This window comes from Liolophura sinensis, chromosome 1 (assembly GCF_032854445.1).
Source record: "Liolophura sinensis isolate JHLJ2023 chromosome 1, CUHK_Ljap_v2, whole genome shotgun sequence".
In the NCBI taxonomy this organism is placed as follows: domain Eukaryota; kingdom Metazoa; phylum Mollusca; class Polyplacophora; order Chitonida; family Chitonidae; genus Liolophura; species Liolophura sinensis.
The window spans coordinates 69700329-69722890 of record NC_088295.1 but is presented as its reverse complement, the minus strand read 5'-3'; the positions used below and the strand labels follow the sequence as shown (position 1 = coordinate 69722890).

Sequence of the window (22562 nt, the reverse complement as noted above, 5' to 3'; positions counted from 1 at the left end):
GCTTCTTGTACACTTGATATGTTTTATTGTTACGTCATTAATTTTTTTTAAATCAGACCGTTTTTCTCGTGCGAATATTGCCCTGTCGCAATTGACCTGTGACAAAGAATTCTTTACACAAGACAAATGGAATATTTTGGAGCAGAAATCTGTTAATGTTGGACGTGCTCAGTGACACAGTTAGAGCAGTTTTGAAACTGAGAATATGAAAATAAAGCTCTGCTTTCGGACAAATGTCCTTAAGGTCTTTGACCGTTAACAAAAAAAATACGCGACCGTTGTCAAGGAAAGTACAGAACTATGAATGTCTGTACTGTATATAAATCGGAACCTAGCTTTTGTTAGTGGCTGTCTTGTAGCCAGAAACTACTCAAAGGATATTTGATAACAGTAAAACCTGTAACAGGGCACATCGACTGAATCTTTGTTGTGTGAGGTATTTGGTTATGTGGTTTTTGCAAATTTGTGCTATTTAGACCTTTGCTACATAAGGCTTAGAGGTGTAGAATGGGTTTATTCTGCATGTTTCTCAGAGTGTATGCTAGCTTGCTGTAACCCCATGCATCACACAGAGTGTATATTATTATATTATAATTTTCATAAAATTCATGTAGCAACTACACGTCAATTTACACGCATTAGAACAATGACGACGCTATAGTTTGGGCCGATTTAACATTGCCAACTGCTTTTAGCGTTATGTTGTGATGGCCCTGTGCTTCTTTTGCACTGATGACGAGCCTTTGTCTAATACCTGTCTTCTCTGCTTGTACTAGTATTATCTCTCTTCTCTGATTATTTACTTGTTTCTTCGGCTTACGTATAACTGAGGTGTCTCTGCATTTTTACAATAGTCATATGATAATGACAACCTGATATGACATTTTCACACCTTATCAGACAGGGTTTAATAACGTTACTACGTCAAATGTTACGTAAGAACTAATTAGGAGGAAATAATTCAGGCATGTGCTTCTCACCCGGATGTGCTAGCTAGATTAATCAACACCACCCATCTGCATTTTGACCCTGATCATTGTAACCAGTATTGAATGAATTACATAAACTGTTTACATATTCTGTGCGTAGTCTATATGTATAAACTGTTACATACATGGATCAGTGAAATGATATGATTTTTCATAGGAAAAAAAATTAAAAAGGAAAGACAAAAGAACGCCTGTTCACCAATCTCGTCTCCTTTTGATAACTCCCGCATAAAATAAAGTATTTGAATTAATCAGTTTTCTCGATTCTCCTGCTACAAATGCTCTTGTGACCTTGCGTTTCAAATTCCAAAGGGGACGTTTCAGGCTTCACCGCATTGGTGAGAGGCTCCTAGGTCATTACGCCGCGCTGGCGCGCTAGCCACCTTGGCCTCGGAGGCCCCCAGGTGAAGAATAAGGAGTATAGTATTTTTTCCTACAGCCATAAACCCGACTGCCGTCTTATACGGAAGTAAGGTGTTAAATAAAAAATCATTCACGATGGAAGCTCTTAGGTAAAAGTTTGGTGGTATGTTTCCATTATAATAACGTTCCAGATCTCTCACGTTCAAACTCTGAAAAACCATACAAACACGGACCAATAACAAAATGAGCCGTTCGAAGCTAGCAATTAAGCAGGCTAAAATAACTGATTGCAGGGGTTTGGATTTACACGTATATGCAACTAAGTGGGAGACCAAGTTGGTAACCCATCAATCTTTTCCTCTAACAAACTTATAGAGTAAAGAAGTGGTCGTAATACACTATAGAATATCTTTGTAATCAGTTACGCAGGGCTGGCTAAGGTCGCTAACGCGTAGCTCTCGTCAAACTCGACCGTCTCGTGTTCGAATTCGTCTTTGGCTGGTTCGACAGAAGCTCTCTGGCAAAAGGTTTGGCAGATAGCGGTATGAAAAGAGTTGATTTCTCCCGTTTTTGTTCTTCTTCCTCCGCATATTATCCTGACCAACTTCGCATGAAATATTCTTTAGTGTGGCATTAAAATAAATTAAAAAAATACTTGGGAAGAATACTAAAGGCACCGTTAAACAGACAACATGGGTTGTGAGAACCCGTTGTACACGTAGCTTACTGGTTAAAGTTGTCTGAAACTGATACAGTAATTACATCGAACTGCTGAACGAAAATGTCTAACACGTCGGTTATATACAGGCCGAGTGATGAACGAAAAAGTCTAACAAGTCGGTTATATACAGGCCGAGTGATGAACGAAAAGGTCTAACAAGTCGGTTATATACAGGCCGAGTGATGAACGAAAATGTCTAACACGTCGGTTATATACAGGCCGAGTGATGAACGAAAATGTCTAACACGTCGGTTATATACAGGCCGAGTGATGAACGAAAAGGTGTAATCCAACATTCAGGATATACAGAGGCTCCATACCTTTTACCTTGAATACAACAACGTTATAATTAATGTAACCATAGTCATCGACATATATGTGCAATGTATACACCCCCAATTATGCCCCAAAAAGTGTAACCAGATCCGAACACCGACACCGATATCAGCCAGGATTTGAAAACGGATCCGGTGACCAATCGGTCACCACTACCAGAGAGAACACAAATGCTTGTATTTATTTTGCCTTTGGAACAGTGCCCTGTACTGTAATTGTGAACAAGGCTTGCGCTCTCGAATTATCTTCTACGTCTGTATGCAGTAGGCACTGTCTACATGGCGGAAGTTTAAGGCTAATTGGGTTCCTTCAGCAGATATAAAATTACAAAAGTTTATGTACGACAGCTTCTTCTGTTTCTGTCTGTAGGGGCTTCCCGTTCTGGGATCAAACAAGGGAAGTAAGATCAGCCACAGAAAATGCCAGCAGTCCAGCCTCACTTTGTTACTGGTGCTGTCAAATAAACACATCGTGCAGTAAAGGAAGCCTCACATGGTGAAGTAATTTGTCTTGCTCAGTTTCAAACTGCTCCAGGCCCTGTGTACCTGTAGGCCTGTATAAAATGTAATATAACATCAGCTAAATGTCTGCAAAAATACAAGCAACGAAAACAGTTCGCACTGGTAATGAGGAAAGTACAAAAGCAGTCATAAACACCTATCTGGTGGTATAGTATATAACGTGGAACGTCAAGGTTACAATTATGAACTGACGGATCACCTAACACGGCTATCACCTAACACGGCCATCACCTGACACGACAATCACCTGACACGGCCATCACCTAACACTGTCATCACGTAACACGACCATCACCTAACATGGCCATCACCTACCACGGCCATCACCTACCACGGCCATCACCTAACACAGCCATCACCTGACACGACCATGTATAACTTGACCACGAGTTGCCTTCAGTGTTGTCGGAATTAATTATGTCGTGAAAAATTCGTTCTGGTCTATCCTTTTGTGGTGCAAATAACCCAGCATTTAATGGTGAACTCCTAAAACCCTTTTCTGCCATTAGCAAAACGGTCCTAAGATACGTGTCGTTTTGTTCTTTACTGTAGTTCTTCACACTTTTCAGTATATGTGTCCTCAGGAAACACTATGGCACTACCCAAGCACTCTGTTATTTCAGCAAAAAACAATGCATTATCGATGCGATTTGAACCTCTTGAAGTAGCCCCGCTTACTGACCCAATACATGTACCATGGGTAGATGTCTTTGTCAAAAATATTGAATGCCATGCTCCCTGCTTTTTTTAGAGGGTTTCTGTCATTGTTTATTTTTGTTGCAGATAGACTAATACGGGTGCCCTCAAATTCGCATTGCTGTCAGTGTATTGAACACATGGCTTCGCGCTAACGTCAACATATAATAACGACTGGTGAGAAGGAATCGCTCAAAAAATAATGGATTCGAAGTTTAACGAGTTATTTCTTTTGTTTCCAATCGCAGACGTCGTAGAAGCATAGGGACCTGTGCGCAGAAACGGACATTCGTATAACAGCCTTCAACCAATATGGATGTTCCAGGTCGATAGTCGTAAGTCCAATCCCCAAAACGACGTTTGGCACAAACCGCCAAAGAATGAAGAAAGTATATAAAGCGCAAAATTAGGACGAAATCATGCAAAGAGAAGCTATCAACAGTTTTCAATGATATCGGAAAGGCACAAGGTATGCTCTGGGCGAATGAATGAAATCCCCATTCAAATCATGTACCATCCTAAGTTGTCGAATGCAAGGTCCTTTACATGATCCTCATGTCTCTAGAAATGATATCTGTCATGGGTTTCAGGCATTGCATGAAAGCTATAATTAGATCATATTTCCATCCTCTGTTTTCTTGTCCTTTAAATAAAGAACGCGTTGAAGCCTAAACTTCTATGAGTGTAAACATCGTTGTAATCGCTCCTGCAAACCCAAGAATGTTATCAGATTCTTTCAGCCATGCATGTGCACGGTATTTTCCGAACACCATTTTACTTCAAAAACTTCGATACGTTTTCTCATTGATCGAGTCTGATTACCATCTATCCCATACTATGATGGACAAGAGTCAATGTAACACAGGTATTCACACGTGTGTTCATTTCATAAGAGGTAGTAATCCTGCGTTAAGAGTTCGAAACTGTATTTCCGGTGTACTCTATCCTTGGATCTGACGCCTAATGTAAAACCGGCGGTGTTACCTGAAATACTTCAATTGTGCGCTGTCAAGGAGGCCAAGACGTGTCTACAAAAAAGTAACATTGTATTTACTTAACCAAGCTATCATAATAAAACGGAACAATGCCACATTTACAGTTAGCAGTAGTTGTAAAGAATGACATGGCGTATGGTGCCACGGTCATGCGCTGAATAGAATAACCAGGACATTAACGGTGTCATAAAACACAATAGTATTCAACAGTTCCTCAAAAAGAAAAAACAATGTGACTCACAAAATCCATCGTCGTTAAAAAAATTTCGAACATTTCTGAGTCAGTTTATTTCATTAAGTTGTAACAAATGGCATGTACCATTTCTGTCCTGGCACTTCATGACTAACATAGCCAAGTGCGATGGATAACAATGCCCATGATGACTCACACAAGATAATAAATTACATCATGTTTCACAACTTATCGGTGAACACAGTATAGAAAAACGAGTGTGACAAACTCTTAAGTAGCTTACCAGGATAGGTAATGACCTAAGCGTATAAATAACATATATACATGTATGTGATCGTCAAATCCCATAAAGGAGATTATGGGAACTGTTGTGTCACTGTTCAATTCCGATCCAATTCCGTTGTTTCATTCTGCCATATATGGATGTAGAAAATAATTTCATTTATTGCACATTTTACAGATGACAATGAATTTCTGTAACAATCACACTTGTCAGTCTATCCAAATTAGTCCACTTTAATAAAGTCACAGTTGTGGGCAATATGTAGAGCAGGTTCATCTCTGTTCGGCTCAATCATACAAGCTAAAGCATTTAGCAGACAAATCTAATGGATGGTTTAGAATCTATGCACACGATTTTATCTTAGGTTGTAATCTACATACAAAGAATTTGGTTTACTTCTTTGTTTGCTTGCAACATGGTGCTGAACCTAATCAGGAAATTTGTATGGTAATGCCTCACTGGAATGATGCCATACCTCAGTCAGTATCCAGTGACAGTATACGGACACTGGGCTGACCGCTACTTGGTCTGTCCCCTTCAGCTCAACATCAAAGGAAAAAGTGCAACGGCTGCCATTAGCGGGGATTGATGTTTATGATGCTCTAAATGCAATGGCATGTTTTGGCTGTGACTCATAACTTTGTGTCCTGAGAGAAAACATCTATTGAAACCACATACAATAGGTACCATTTCAAGTGCAAAACCGATGAAGGATGTAAAATAATGAACGACTGATGGAGGGCATGGCGGATGCCGACTTCTCGTGACATATCACGATAAGGTGAAGGCCTTTTTAGATGCATGTAATTCTGCAAGAACCACCTGACAATAAATTTCTCATGCTCAGCGCATTTCAAATTGCAACAGTTTTAGCATGCTGTGAAACCTTTAAGCTTTTAAACCTCATTACCTATGCATAAATGAGTTTCATAAAAGCCATAAATGGATTAGTAGTTTGTAGCGTGATGCCAGTATTACACACTAAAGTTGCTTGATAACCTCTTCAGTAAACAATATATAATAATGAATGTGTTAATCTGTTTAGTTACCACTGTATAATGCCCGTTTCTTATACAGAGTGTTATGTGATCAAGGTTTGAGAAGTACTAAATCAGGGTACTGAAATAAAATCGTTGCAACTTGATTATAATGTACGGGTGTTCAGGAAAATGCAGATAATTTGCTGAGGTCAGGCAATATTATCCTTCTTCTTGTAAGTAGAGTGATGTATGTAAAATTTCAATAACTGGATAACTAAAATTGGACAAAAATAATGTCAACAAAACTAGACACTATTTACTCCTTAAATGAATCTTTGATATGCCCCTAATGATAAAAGTGGATCTGAAAAATGTCTGCCCCACTCCACCCGAACTTCCCCACCACTTCCAAGACAATGTACTGTAGACCACCTGAGGTACAAGTACAAGGTGAAAATGATCCAAAACATGTTCAAAGCAGGTTATCTTTATCTTAATTTTAGTGTTACCGTAAATGTATCACAAACTTTGCCCTGACAAGAAATCTGTCAAGATAATTGCATTGAACTACAAATGTTGAGAGGTGATAAGGGGGACAATGGAGTGCTGCTGAAAGTCCACACCTCATCACTGGGCAGCTGAACGTCCAGATCACTTCTCTGGGCCTCACTTTTAAGCAGCTGAAAGACCAGGCCTCATTTTTAGGCAGCTGAATGTCCTTGCCTCATTTTAAGGCTGAGGGCGTTAGAAATTCGCCACCCACCTGGTACAGTGGGCCTCTACCCACTAAAGCTATGACTGTCATTAAACTCCTCTTGGTCCAGCGGCAATGTTTAACTGAGGCTGGGAACCAAACAGTCTGTCCGTATTGCGTCTGATCAAATTGATATTTTGTTCCAGATGTTTCAAGAAGTAATCAATTTTCCAGAAGAGGTCATCGAAAGAGGGTGGTGGGGTGGTGTTAGCTGAAGATGATCTAACCTGGGGATTGATCCCCTGACCCCCTGATTCCGCCTCCTCCCAGTGTAGCGTCTCCGGTAACGATCGCCTCTTCACTTCACACTGCTGGTATCTGTCAAAACATACAACAAATATAAATCTACTCAGTGGACTTTCCCAGTGAGGCACACAAATAGTAATAAAAATTAATAAAAAACATTTCAAAAATAAGAAATTTAATAGGAAAATATGGAAATGACAAGGTGTTTCCACCTTGAGAATTTCAAACCTATACATGGAACATTAATGGCAGGAAAATTGCCCAGGACATAATTCTCATGAGGGGAAGTACAGCCGTTTATGCTACAGAATAACCTGACAAACCACAAACTCCTTAATTATCACCAATCTTAAACTTGTGCCATGTGCAATTTCATTCTAAAGATGCAAATTATACACCACCTTTCAATGAAATACATATACTTCAAAAATATACAAGAAAAACTGAGTGAAGGACAAATCTGACAAAAAAATTCAGCAATGATCACCAAACACTTACTTATTTTGCATCACACTATACTAAACACACATCGTGTAGGGGGAAAAAAGTGCAGAATATTTAAGTTATGGACAGATGATGTGCGGAGCTATAGTCTCTCAGTTACCACCAACAGGTGATTAATAATATGTAAACATTAACCGCTTACCAGAAGCTCTCGACCAGAATCACATCCATATAGATGCATCCTCAAGAGGATAGAGGCTAAAGTTTGTTCATACTATAGACAACAGGCATACTAAAGTAATCTGGAAGATCCAACATTGTGACTTGATTGTACAAATGTACAGACATTTCATGATTTATCATAGCAAAAAAAAAATACACTTCTTTCCATTTACGTTACCTATTAAATAACTGAATGGGATTTATACTATTTTCAGACAAGTTCAATCTTATTTGAAGGGAGATAAAGCAGGGAAATCTGCACTTCTGTGGGCAAGCTAGATTTATTCCTCTTGTTTCTAGAAAATCAATGCGATGTGTCCACGGTACTAAATCAGTGTTACCTAAGTTTCCTTAAGACAGGCATAAGATGATCACAACACTGGCGTGTGTCCCTGACCAGGTGTTGTGTATGCTGCCAGGCAGCCCTCTCCTCCATCAAACAGCTCTCTGTCACAGATCTGAGCTCCCTCTCCTGCAATACCTGGGCCTTCAGACGGTCATTCTCCTCATACACCTGTCAAATTGCACATACACACATTTACAAGGTTAGAGCTAAAATGTATAGAGTCACTGTCAAAATTCATTAACACTTCATTTTATCATTTCAATGGAATTTAGCTCAGACTTAAGATATATCTGATGACTTTCCTTTTGTATTATAATGTTCAATAAGTTACTTTAATCATAAGTGGAAGAAACCACCACCCTGATCAACCTAATAATTTCATGACTGAAAGCCACAAACAAACCAGGCAGAGATGGATTTAAGTTTGTCTACGGTGAAAACAAAGCTTTGCCTAAGCGAGCCAGCAAGGCAGTTTCAGATATACATAAATTCAAAGTACAAAGTACCACAATTTTACCAGTAATATCTGATGAGAAATCTGTCAGGATAACTCTCTAGGTGTAATGTCATCACAACAGCTAATAATTCTAAAGAAACATCCTTATCTGATATTTAAGATCAAACCAAAAGGCTAACAATAAACATGGAATTTGACCACTATGAACTACATCACCGCATTTTTCCACCCACCACTCATGCGCCCAACAACATCAGTTATACACTATAGATGTTGGCTTCCTTCACATGTACATGTATTTCTGCATTCTAGTACATTTCCTGTGCATGAATCGTTCAAAAATTTCAGTGGTTGATGCAAGGTATGGCTTTTCCTAACAGTTTACCTTGTGCAGCTGTATTGCCATCTCCTGCATCTCTGCCTCCAGCTTATTAGCATACACCTGTTCCAGGTTACTCATGTACAGTTTCGCATTGCTGTGCCAGCGCGCTATTGCAATTGTCATTTTTCGCCTGTGGCCAAATAATCTGAAATAAAGTTACACTTTTTAGATCCACAAATTCATGTCTGTGAAATAATGATACATATATTCTATGTCAACAAAATATAAATTGAAACTGTATGCCAGTCAAAACGTAAGTCAGGCATAAGAATTAAAGCAAAAGACTAATTAAAAAGTGAACATCAAGCTAAGATTTTTTTTCCATGAATTATAAAATGCTGACAAACATTCAAATTGTAAGGTAGGCTTTATAGACCATTCTGCCAGTAACAAAGTACTCCGACCTCACATCACCTTTTCTTCTATATATGCATCTTTTGAGAACATTACCTAAGTCATCTTTTACTCCTGTATAACCCAAGCTATTCTAACATTAATAGCTGTGTTTCAATACATCAGAGTGGCTAAACACATGCCATATGATTCATAAAGCAAACCACAGAACTCATTTCATTGCATTTAATAACTCACTTGAAAGATGTAAAAAAATATATATATATTTTTTACGCATAGTTTTCATCTGTCCATCTGACTCTCTTTTGTCCATTTTTCACATTAACAATGGTCTCATCTAATATACATGTATAATGACTTGGGTTCTGAATACAGTTAACACCAAAGTTAAAACTGAAACCTTTGAACAACTGTTGCAGCAACACTACTGTCCACTAAAGAACTCTACTTGAGATAATCTATACTGTTTTGGAAGTTTTGTCTTTATTCATAAAAACTGAATTTATTAGTACTTTAATGAAACCTTAATGAAGATTTCAAAATGAAGTATTTATTTATTTCATTGGTGAAACATGCCATACTAAAGAATATTTCACTTATGCAACGGTGACCAGCAGTATGGTGGAAGGAAACCCGAAGTGAAGTAAAATAACTTGTAAACTTTTTCAACATTTAGAACACAAACACTGTTCTGATATGCAATTTTTCAACTAGACTTATGACTTACTGCACTCCTAATTCTTTGAGATCATTCTCTGTGAGTGACAGAAAGACCTGAAGGTCAACATCCTGCTGATAAAAGGTTTTCTTGTATTGTGACATCCCAATCTGCTCCAGAAGGGCGGACAGGTCTTTTGGTCGGCCGTCATCTTGATGTAATGTCACATTTCTCACCAGATTATCTTGACCAGTTCTCGGGTGAAATGTCGGCATTTGAGCTATCGTCACCCTTAAGTTTGCTCTGCCCGCTTGCTGAACAGGTCGGACATCTGCAGTCACTGTTGAAACATTTGAAAACGGCCTCACATCATGCATTACATCACTGATACTTTGTTTGGACGGTGCTGAACTACTTGTGGGTAACGGGTTAATCTGCATTCTCCAGATATCTGAGGGTAGGGTGGCCTCGGACAAAGGGGCACTGACAGTTGTGTTAGCGCCATCCCTTCTGTTAACAGTAGACCCGTGATTATTGGTGAGCAACGCATTTGGACTTTGGCTAAATAATGAGTAGTCCTGAGGAGCCCGGGACCACTGTACAGACTCACTGGTGGTTTGAGAGGGAAAATGACTCCGATCTTGTGCAGAGATATGGCTTTGAGTTGAGCAGTCATCTTGCCCATTAGCGCCATCTGCTGGTGTTCTTTGACAAGGGAGGTTATCACTGAGCTGTTCAGTCTGTTGACGGTCAAGAACAGGTTGTTGAGGTGGAGGCACCTCACCAGGAATGTCTTCATTACTGTCCAAACTATTATCACGACTAATCCCCAGCGCTGCTGCCAGCCCTCCACTTGAGCTGGAGTTACTCTTTATTGTTAATGCTCCTGTTTTGGAGAAGGAGTTCCAATCTTCATCATTGTCCAAAGAATCTATGAACAGAAAAAAGCCAAACTCCATGTCTGTAATGAGTAAACTGTGATATAGCTCAGATAAGTCCTCAATATGCGCTTAAAACAACCCATTTTTTAAATCCAAATGTTTCATAAGTCAAGTGACATTAAAATTACCATTCATTCATGAATTACCCAAACCACATTATAATGCAAAAATACATGAAAAAGATCCCCACAAGTAAAGATCCTTTTTGACAGATTACTGAAAACTTCAAAGACAGACCCAAATTGCTGAAATGTCTTTCGTCCTTCTGAGTTTATGTCTATCAACTGTCAGTACTGCAGTATTATGTAGGATAAAGCCAGATTCCCAATGGATGCCACAACCACAACCATAACTATACCTACTTCAGACAAAGGAAACTTGTGACATGTCACAACTATGCCCACAGAACCCATAATTTATCAATGATGCTATGTTCCTTATATGCTGAAATAAGTGTCCAAAACTTTTGGTTGAGGTTGAAATATTCAGTTGAATTTGAAGGTTTAGGAACATGTGCACTACATATATTTTAAATCATAGTAAAACTGTTTATATTCGTTAGTGTATTAGTATTTGAATAAATCAAATTATTCATCAATCTGTAAAAAATACATTAATAAGCTTTCACACAGGAGCTCATGCATGTGAATGGATATAATTAAATACGTACAATTTTCATTATTTTTTTTTCAAATTATGACAGGCAACACAACACTGTAACAATGTTCAGTTTTACCCATATATTAATTATGACAATGTAAAACAACCATGGACCCTTGCCATGGCATTTCATCTGGGTATTGCACACTTTAAGGATACATGAAAAGGTAATATAAACATAGAGCATTGTTGCAGGAAAATGCAGATATGGCAAAATAGGTAAGAAAAAATTTTCATTTTGAGGCATATTTTACATTTCTTGATAATAATTTTATGTATTTTTTCTGTCAATGATCAGGAATCTTCAATAATAATGTCATAGCTGAACGTACTGAGAACACACAACCAGCTTAGCACCACTAATTCTGGCTCTTCTCCCAGTTAACTTATTTTGACAGATATCCCCATTGACTTCACTATAGCAGACTATTTAATTTCCACACTGACCAGGGCCTTTGGGAAACTGTAGTTCAGGTGTCCCAAGCTGAAAGCTGAAAAGCCTTTCTGTAATTTTACCTGTTTGGCCCCATCCTGAACTCTATATGAAGAAACAAAAACCAACTATTTCATGTATCCTTTAATGGCCCAATTCATACAATGGGTTCCACAACTTACAACAATTCCTTGTTACTGTTCAAGTTTGTCAGGCAAGGAATCCTCTAACCTGATGTTTAACCAAAGAAAAATTTCCAAATCACCAAATCTGACAACATATTAACCATGTATTAACCTCATAACCCAAACCCATGCATGAGATCAGTGTAAGAGCTACCTTTACCAGCCGAGCTGTCCAGGGTGTGGTCATTAGCACTGATAGGAGAAGTGACATCACGTGAGCGGATCTGAACTGAGGCAGCATTCTCTCCTTCACACTGGTTGTTGTTAAATGTCACATAGCCATTTGGAATGTAAGAATCTAAAACAGATAATTGATAAAAACAAAAAAGCAAAAAAAAAGAACATCAGTTTAACTTCACATTCTTGTTACTTCAGTTAATGAAGTCTGCCAATGGAAACTTGTTCTCCGGTCAGTTAAATGTACTCTGTGTGAGTATAATATAAATTATGATAGATATGTTTTGCAATCTTTTCTTTTTTAAATCAAGTCAATGAAAGCATATGTTCTTATAAAGATTTGTTTAGATAAAAGTTTACATAAAATTGTAACATATAACTTATCAAAAAATGTTAGTATTTGTTCTCAGGATCCAAAACCTGAGACATTTTAAATTCTGAGCAAAGTTTTCAATGGCCATGAAGAATTGCCAAACAGTTTATTAAAGACAGAGTAACTCCCCTATAATAACAATTATTACAGTATGATTTTTCCTTCACCAAAATCGAAAAGAGAAATGGCCCTTACACAAAACTCCTCATCTCATGTTTCATCTAAAATTTTTAATAAAATCGTCTTTGTCACAGTTTTTACAACAGCACGGAGCTTAGTTGGTAAATGTAGATCTTATGATAATCAAGCAATTTTCAGGAACACACACAAAACAGAAATGTACTCACTAAGAGGTTGAACGCTGGGCTCTGGGCATCGAGATCTGTCTAGGTATCTAGCAAACGCTTCAGGGCCATCTCGTATACTAGGCCCTATTAAAATACAATACACAGCAAAGAGAGACAATCAGATGTCCATCAGCAATATATTTTGTATCACACACCGCCCCTATGGTTAAGAGCCACATGTATAATGTATGGAAATTCATCCTTTTATTAGGCTTTCAATCTGAAAGTGCTCTTTGCCATTTTGTCCAAATACAAATCCCACCTATGTGAAATTTAGCAGCAAAATACTTGGCGATATTATCTTTACAGCCTTTGAGGTCTGTTCTAGGTCACTTCGTTTGGCTGGCATATTGGATTCAAGCAAAGCGTTTACATGTCTTCCTTGCACATGGACCAATGGACGGATCCTTCCAAAATTCAATGTGCATGCAGACCATTAATAGCTACATAAGACTTGAAGAAAAAAATCTTTAAAAGCTCGCTATTGGTTGAATATATGAATCTGAATGAATATCTGATTTTGATTTTGCCTATGTTTGTAACTTTTCAAGTCATAGTCAAAACACTAATTTTAGGCTCTTGAAGTTACTGGATTCCAACCGCCCGAAAATCAAAAACTATGAGAGCTAAAAATTTGTAATCTGTACCAAATTGTAACCTAATGTATCCATGATTTTCCTAAATGAACTGTGTCTCTTAATATACCAGTATGTGCTGCTGAGCGACTGTTACAAACATTATCATGTCGCAAACTACTCTGTATTGAACCAGAAGCTGAAAACCATTCATGCCAACTGCTTGGATGCCATGAAACTGCAGGCAGTTCTAGTAACATTTACACTTAATATTTGTTCAGTGGTATTTTCTTTGAAGATGGCTGTCTTTAAAACAAGTTCACATGTACTTGGAAAAGATGCTGTGATATATAACCCACACACAAATCTAACCCTTCCAAAATTTGAACTAAGTTTCCAACTTTTTGTTATAATTTTTTATATGTCTTTTTTATATTTTTCTTCTTTCTTGACACAGTAATGTAATAGAGACAGACAACCAAACCTTTCAGCCTGGATTTAGATCGCATGCTGTGGGGTCTACTTGGACCAACTGCCTCATCTGATGAGCTCAAGTCAGCAAATAAACCTGAAACAAGACCACTTCAAATTGTAGTATTTACTCTTTCCTCCTTAATTTTCAATTTAACTGTACTCTATTCCAGAAAACTAACCAAATCACACAGCATTTCTACAACTGCAGAGTGACCTCCCATTATATCAAGACATTTGCGCCCAATACGGTGGAGCTTAATCATGGTTTTTTTGGATGATGGTCTTCTTATCCACATGCTCAATGAGTTCTGACCATTGATCTAAAGAAATGAGTATGGATAAAATTACATATTCTACACCTATAGAGAATTACCCTAAAGGTTCAACTTTAAGAACATGAATAATTTATAATCTGTAACTACCTTATCTTTAACCTTCAAGTCTGGATATAACAATGCTGATCATATAAATGATTTTATAAATTCTTATTAAATCCATTACTAGATTTACACCTGAGTCGCCTGCATACCTGGTTCTGATCTGAGAGGAGTCTGTATCAGGTGGTTGTCAATCAGGCTGACAATCTTCATGTGACCCTTCATGAGAGCTAGCGATCGAGCCATGTCCCCACTGAATGTCTTAGCATTTACAGTCACCCCCTTTAATTACAACACCTCATGTTACTTCCAATACAGATGACAGTGCCAAAGTCACACATGAACTCACATAAATGTTACTTTATAGTATCCAATACTTGTCTGCATGTACATACCCTTATTCTTCTAACTTTTGGGGCAGATATTTGTCATGCTGAAAGCAGAGTATCACATTTCTTTGCTAGCTTTTTGGAAAATTGAAGATATGGGTCTGTTGTTCATTAGATGATCTAACCATGTGGGGCAAAAAAGAAACTGAATATTCCTGCTACAATTACTGGCTAAAAAGAGCGGACCAGGTGTCCCAAAAATTAGAAGAAATAGGGAGCAGAAGGGTGATCAGTAGGTAACATGTCAAGTTATGAGTGATATACCGATCTGCCATCAACATACTAGTACAGCAGGCTGATCACAGGGTTGAACCATCAAATTTTACTGTACTATTATAACAAATATCTTACGGTTAACACAACCAAAAATGACAAAGCCCACACCCAAACTCCACTATCGGTTTACATACTAACATATGTTACTGTCCACATAAGCAAGTCTACACATTAACACATATTTTCTTTTGACATAAATGTGGGGCAAAAAATTAAGAAAAGGCTCCACTTTCAGTTCATAAGAACCATCACATGAAAATGTCCTGATGTAAATGTTGTAACACCATGAAAACAGAGTTTGTCACTTACATGCTGGAGGAATATCTGTACAATAATCTCATGCCCTTCAGCTGCTGCTTCCATAAATGGGGTGATTCCATAACAACGCTCACTGCAAAAAAGAAATTCCAAATGATCCTAAACTTTATCAATATACAGTATGTAGTATGTAGACAATTTTCCTTCAAAAACTAAACCATCAATGATTCATCTCCAACTTTTACTCATTGACTAAAATGATTCCATTTTAACATTTCTATTCTAACAGACACTAATACATATAGCACAGATTTTAAAATACAGCTACATGTATCCAGGTATACATACATATATTTATATATACCTGGATACATGTACTTCACTGTAATAAAGATGAAACACCTACAAAATGAAACAAATGACCCGAAAAAAGCCAACCATTTCACCAAGTGTTAGTGTTTTTAAGACATTTTATATTTTAAACATGAAAAAATTGTATAATAGAGGTATGTGGCTTTGCATTTAATTTTCATGTATGTAACTCTGAACTGACACATCTGCTTACATTAATAGTGAAGTACTCACGTGGCATTTATATTACAGCCTTGCTCTAGTAAAAACTTCACCATATTCTGGTGACCAGAGTAAGTGGCATGAAACAAGGCCGTCCAACCCTTCTTGTCCTGAGCCTCTAACTCCGCCCCTTGCTACAACAAATGGGTCAAAAGCTGTAAATCAGCATAAAAATTAGCTTCAAGAACCAAGATCAAGGTACTGTGCAAATGTTAAGAGTGTCTCTTGCAAAGCTTGTGAGTTTTACAACTTTCTCTCGGTATCTGCATTTACTTTATTCATTTGATTGGTGTTGAACGCCATTCTCAGCATTCTGTCACTTAGATGATGGTGGTCAGCTTTATGGGTGGATAAAAGAGTGCCATGAGTGCCCAGAGTAATCTGCTATCTGTAGTTGCACAGATATGTCTTGGATGAAGACCTTTATCCTTTTATTTTATTTATTCATTTGGTGTTTTATGCCTTGAAAAAGATCTAAAAAAAATATTTAATGCCAGTTTAAGACACTTTGAAAGTTAATCTTTCATTGGACATAAATATTAGTCAGCTGCTGTCTTTCACTTTAACCAAGATCAGGACATCTGTGAAAAAAAGGGGAGATAAACTAGTGTGTCAGGCATCAAGCTCAACTTCTAAAAGATTTCCCTCGAAATGTCCATTTCATTTTCTCATAAATTTTGCATTTCATGTTGAAGTCTCCACTTTCCTTCAGGCTTTGTTAACATATTTTTTATTGGTCATTTACTTTTTACTGAACATTGCATGCCAAGATTAGCGTGAGTAGTTTGTCATTTCCATTCTCAGGAAGATAATGCTGTTTACAGAACATTTACACCTAAAAGACCTGTCATCTAGCTGTTATAGTCTGAACTTATCCTTGTCAATAAACTCTAAATATAATTTTATGAATTTTCCTTTTTTATCTGCACTTTAAAAGGATTATTATGCAGGGCTTCCTCCAGGTCATTATTTTTAAGAACAAGTCACTTTAGCCACTCATTAGATTTTGTAGTAAATACTATTTTTCTTTAACCATACTTCCTTAGCAGCCATGACTCTTGTTGGTCTCCTTTTGTAACTCCTTTTTATCTGCTTTGGTGCAGCTGCTAGAATCAGTTTGGTCTCTTCCAGCTATATCTGGGGTTTATCAAACGTTACATTTAGAACAATTGCCCTCAAAATAATGGACCAATACTTGGCAGAAAAAAAATCAATCCTTTTTCCAACCTATCTGTAGGATCCTAGTAAAATGTAATTTCCTCTGTCAGAAAAATTTGTTACGAAATTAATTTGTAAATTCAGTTTATCTAAATCCAACATTGTGATCAGTACATTGGAGTAACACAGTCTGACAGGAGAAAACAAGACGGCGTACACACTTGTGTAACGGCACATATTCTGAAACATTTAATTTACTTCGGATCCACAAAAAATAGTTTATAAAGTGGAAAAGTGTAAATTTTTCAAGGGAGGTAACTTCATTTACAGGTGTAACTCTACCTTGATTTATTTCCCTTGATAATTTTTGGTGATGAAAGGCATTCCCCAAAATGCCATGATTCTCATTCGTTAATTTAACAAAAATGATATCAAGCGTTATTTAACGTAAGTCAACTTGCAACCATGCTGAGCCCCCTCTGTAGATTTCTGTCAAGTAATCGGCATACAACTGTTGTTTCGCTGAGATGAGGCCATTTGAAATGCAAGTAAGTGGATTATTTTCATTAGAAAAATTGCGAAAATCTGCTATAAACCCCAGCAAACTCTCACAGTAGATTTTGTAAAACGTTTGTATTTTTTCTTAAGTAAATAAATTTGTCGCCAAAAACATTTGCATTTTTTCAAATTTTATCGCCATTTCAAAAAATTGTTCTAAATTTGCGACAATGGCAAGTGCCGACGGAAGCAATGATTATGGGAGAATTATCAGCGAGCTCTCGATATACAGACTCTGCGGTCAGCAGACAATATTTAAGTTCGGGACAAAATAAGATTTTCAAGGAGTTTCTTTTTTAAGGAATGGAAAATGAAATTGTATTTTTCAAGCACTTTCAAGGAGTTTGAAGGACTGTGCGCACCCTGTGATAGCAACATGTTTAATTGGATAAAATTCTCAAGATGTCTGCCTCGATTCACACCAATCATTTGTGCAGTATTGCCATTTTGTTCTGCATGTCATTCAGTGAAATCTCATTAAAATAATAAAGTATGATACTTTTTAGAAAGCTTGAGAATCCTGCTTTCAAATGAAATATGTTTTAGCCTCATGCTGTCTTGTCCCTTAACACTGGTCAGAACATCTTCCCCCAATACAACCACTAAGTTATGACATCTTAATTCAACAAAAACATGTAGTTTTCATATACACATTAACTCTTATGTGTACGTCAAATAGAGATTCAGAGAGAATCTATAACTTCAACTGATTTCAATTCTATTACAATCAAAATCAGCAAAAAAAATTCCTCTTGTGCTGAAACAACCACTTTGTCTACTAGCTTTGGCTTTGTAAGGAAGACAAGATTAGATGATACAATCCTCATCTGAATAGAGCAAGTTTTCTTGTTACAAAGAAACAATTATATATGTTGTACATACCTGACACAAGAAGTAACCAACGCTTTCATTCCCACAACTGGCAGCTAACATCAGTGGTGTTTGGCCCTTCAGGTTTTTACAGTTTACATCCACAGAAGCTTCCAGTAAAAGATTAACAATGTTATCATGGCCAATATAACATGCATACATCAGTGGAGTCCAACCACCTTTGTTCTTTCTGTTCAAGTCTTCTTCTTTGCTGCCAAGAGAAAAAAGATTTGCATGTATATAAAATAAAATTCAAGAGTCAGTCATCCAGGCTGTTGTTCTGTGATGATGCAAGAAGAACTATCACTCAAAACATGTGTCACAAACACAAATTTTACACAACAAATGGTAAAAGTTACACTTGGAAATCCAAACAATTTCTTCATTAACATGTAGAGCATAAAATACTTCCTAAAAAGAGAATGAACTCAGGATGATTATTATAAGCTTCAAAGACTTATAGATTGAGTTCTGATATTGAGCCATGAATTATCTGAAGGCAAGTTGTAATAAACTCACTTGTGGATAAATGAGCGGACTGAGTCAAAGTGGCCAATGCTGCAAGCTGTGTGGAGGTCAAGGGGTACAGGAGCAAAGTCCTCCCTGCCCACAGCATTCCATCCTCTCCACACAGATAGACTTTTCTCTAACAGCTCATTTTCTGAGGATTCGTCAGAACCCTCATATGCCAGCTCACTAGCCATACTGTCATCTGCTCATATCTGCCAAATAAATGTTCCACTTGACTTCTGTCTGAAAAGGGTAAAATGTTGAGTTTTCAGTACTCCAACATAATTTGTAAGCTTCTTATTTTGTTAATGGCTTTGTTAATAATGTTTTCATTACCATATGATGATAAAACCTGTCACCTAAGACCTTAAAAAAGGAGGAAGTTGTAGCTTCCTAGCTTGGTGTTCAGCATTAAGAGGATAGTGCAATGACTGGTTGACTGTATCAGTTTAATGGCTAGGGCAGGGTGGCTTACTTGCCTGCACTAAGTCGTCTCAGTGAAGCAGCACTACATAAAAGAGCTGTGGAAATCCGTTCTGCAACAAAGAGGCACATTACGTGCGCTCCTCCATTGTTATATGACATAAAAATTGTTAAGTACGACATTAAACCCCAAGAACTCACTCACTCACTCAATGTTATAGTATGCCTCACTAGTATACCATGCCAAAGACACCTGGTATAATGTCCCATCATCGAACTGGCCTAAAGACAGAAATGACAGTTTGGATCAATTTAAAGATCAGAATTGATAGGGGTCAGCTACTGAATGCAAATAGGGCAATCACACCGTCATACGGACTTCCACCCGGGCATGCAATTTTTTTAAATGCAGTTTACATACTAACATAGCAAAAATTTTGTGTCTAGGGAACAATTAGTATGAAAATAAAGGTGTTGGGGTTATCCTTTAAAAATTGCATGCCCTGTAAACATAATGTTGGGTGGGATAAAATTTTTGTGACCCACCACCCTGCCCCCCCAAAAAATTCCAAACATGGCAGAGGCTAGTTTGGTTTGGCCAATTCAAAAGTTTAAACGGATGGGTTATTGTTGAAAGTTGGTGCACCGATGCCAGCTTTCACGTGTTTACGTTTTGTTCGTATCAGGTAGAGTACTATCCGTTTTTTTAGTGATATTGTCCACATGGACGTCTAAAGTTGACACCACTTTTGGACTGCAACCATTGTTTGGAAAGGACTTGACAAGGCGTGAATCGGTGTATGGTTTACCATTGGTTCCCCCTGTGGCTACAATACTCCGCCAGCCCAATATGAAGAGAGGAGTTGAAGTTGCCACCTGGGGCTATGCGTTACGTAACTCTAGTCAATGCTACATTTTTATCCTCACGTAATTTTCTTTTATGGCACATATAAGTTACATGCCCCTAAAACCACAATAAATGACACTCTGAAATAGCACATGCCAGACGGCCAGTCCACGTATGATATTTAACATTTGTTAGGTATCACTGTTACCAGCACAATGTTGTCACGTTTTGCTTGTATACCCTAGTTCATGTCAACGTTCCAAACGTTGTCAGTGGAAGATATTGTCATTCCGACTACGCGAATCTAAAATTTCCGCGCGGCTACAGTACCTTTGTCAAGAAGAATTAAAAAACAACAGGATTTGTGAACTTTCAGCTGACATTTCCTCGGTCAATTTGTGTTGTTGTTGTTTTGAGTACTTCCTGGAGTAGCCTAGCATACCTGCCCCTGACTTCGATGTGGTCTGGTGAGTGATGGGGCACACTGCACACTGCCAGCAATATAGTGTGCGTGCACGTGCCTTGCTCACTTACAGCAGATGACTGGTCTACACGTTTTGTTGTACATCTACATAAAACTGTAATAAAGGATTACCTAAGGTAACGAAAATCTAAAAAGATTAGCAACTCCTACTGACCTAGGAGACAGTTATAGTTCTGTATAACCTATGGCAACTTCCGAAATTACCAACATATTGCGGAGAATTAATTTCGGTTATACAGGTAATATATATATATATAGTCTAGTGTCTATTTTGTGGGATTTGAAGAACTTGCAAATGTTTTCAAAAATATACAATACGAATCGCAGCAGACAGTAAAAATAATTTTCTAAAAAGCTGACGAAGTTTTATTTATTTCTTATCATCCTCGCGTACAAGATGTTTGGCATGTGTAGAATAATCTAAACGTTGTTTCATTCTTAGTAGGTCTATGCAATATAGATTTGCATATATATGAAACATGTAATGCGAAAAGAAACAGCAAGGTCTGTCGTAATATGAATCTCCTATAAGGTGTGCATATTTGTACGTCTAGTGCACGTTGGATAGTTTGCCAGTAAACTGGCAACTTGGAAGTTCCGTACACGGATTGCGGTGGGCACTGAGGTTGACCCATTAACCGCTATCGTACTGTAAGTGAAATATTCTCTCGAGTATCCCTTATACAACTAGGAAACAAACAAAATAGAAGGAACAGAATCAGCCCGTAGCCCATATAAGTGTTACATGTACGATATACCTCTTGTCAGTGGTCAAGAGGAGAGCGGGTCATGGCGTAGTAATTAAAGGTGAACTACAACGCTTTCAGTTTTCGCAAAAAATGTTGTGAGCAGGCTTTTCTTGTAATTCTTCAAGATTGAGGAAGTTTTCTCCGTTGCAAGAATTCCTGAATTTTCATTACAAATCTTTATAATCGTCCACTATAAACCTTGTATGGAAAATGTCCATCACTTGTTTTTAGAATGTTGTGACGTCATTGTTGTTGACCGTCATTCAGATTTACAAAATGTATCAGATAAATGAACCAATATATTTCTTACTATTCATAAATTATCGGACAGATACATGATGAAGGACTTAAACATATGTACTGTACTCTATCTGTGGTATTATGGGTGTGAAAGATAGAAATCACTCGACCAGTCACGTATTATTTTACACGATATAACATTTATCGCCTAAATGTGTGGTCCAGCATATGTAACCCTGACCCCGAAGCCATGCCTAAATCGACCTGAAATCTATAAGTTTATACGTTCTGGCAGTCTAAGTGGAGGAGCACTTCCAAATCTGCGCCCAAAAGAGAAAGAAGATAATTACTTTTGTGAGAAGCCATTAGACCATTATGGATGAAATGATCGGTCACTTAAATGCGATAAATTAAATTATGTTCCTTAACATATGGCATTTAAAGGGCGATTGAAGAGGCATTACCTCCCTTCTCTGAGGGAAATGGCCCCTGTTAACGCTGCCTTCTAATAGATTAATGGCTCAGCCACATAAAAATGGACGTTTTCCCCGGGAACCCATCATTCCAAATTCTTCAACAATTTTTTATTCTCACTTTTTGCGTTAAATTCGATTTGTTTTATCTTTCACCGATGTGTTACACATCCACACACTATGCTGGAGTGCATGAGTCATTACTGTATATAGGCTTATACGTATATAACTGATATAATATATATCCACAAGCTTTTTGATTTATTATATAA

At 37.6% G+C, this 22562-nt stretch overlaps 1 protein-coding gene across 2 annotated transcripts; it reads right to left on the bottom strand.

The window, feature by feature from the left end:
- Positions 1 to 4657: 4657 nt before the first annotated feature.
- Positions 4658 to 20761, bottom strand: LOC135469981 (ankyrin repeat and SAM domain-containing protein 3-like). 2 transcript variants are annotated; one of them, XM_064748662.1, is made up of 13 exons: positions 20675 to 20761; positions 19084 to 19317; positions 18577 to 18775; positions 15991 to 16112; positions 15457 to 15538; positions 14635 to 14764; positions 14116 to 14199; positions 13057 to 13140; positions 12314 to 12457; positions 10010 to 10871; positions 8932 to 9073; positions 8085 to 8257; positions 4658 to 7149 (listed from the first exon to the last, which is right to left on the bottom strand). In XM_064748662.1, the coding sequence occupies exons 2-13, from the start codon at positions 19266 to 19268 to the stop codon at positions 6882 to 6884; spliced, it is 2475 nt and encodes an 824-aa protein (XP_064604732.1). In that variant the 5' UTR covers positions 19269 to 19317; positions 20675 to 20761; the 3' UTR covers positions 4658 to 6881. The 2 variants fall into 2 exon arrangements, with proteins under 2 accessions (XP_064604732.1, XP_064604738.1); XM_064748668.1 differs by having other exon boundaries at positions 12320 to 12457.
- Between the last annotated feature and the right edge of the window lie 1801 nt (positions 20762 to 22562).

Coding starts and splice junctions, on each gene's coding strand:
- LOC135469981 (XM_064748662.1), bottom strand. CDS start 19,268: ATGGCTAGTGAGCTGGCATATGAGGGTTCTGACGAATCCTCAGAAAAT. Junction 9,074..10,009: donor CTCAAAGAATTAGGAGTGCA/GTAAGTCATAAG, acceptor ACTTTATTTCAG/ATTATTTGGCCACAGGCGAA. Junction 7,150..8,084: donor CCTGTCTTAAGGAAACTTAG/GTAACACTGATT, acceptor ATGTTTTGACAG/ATACCAGCAGTGTGAAGTGA.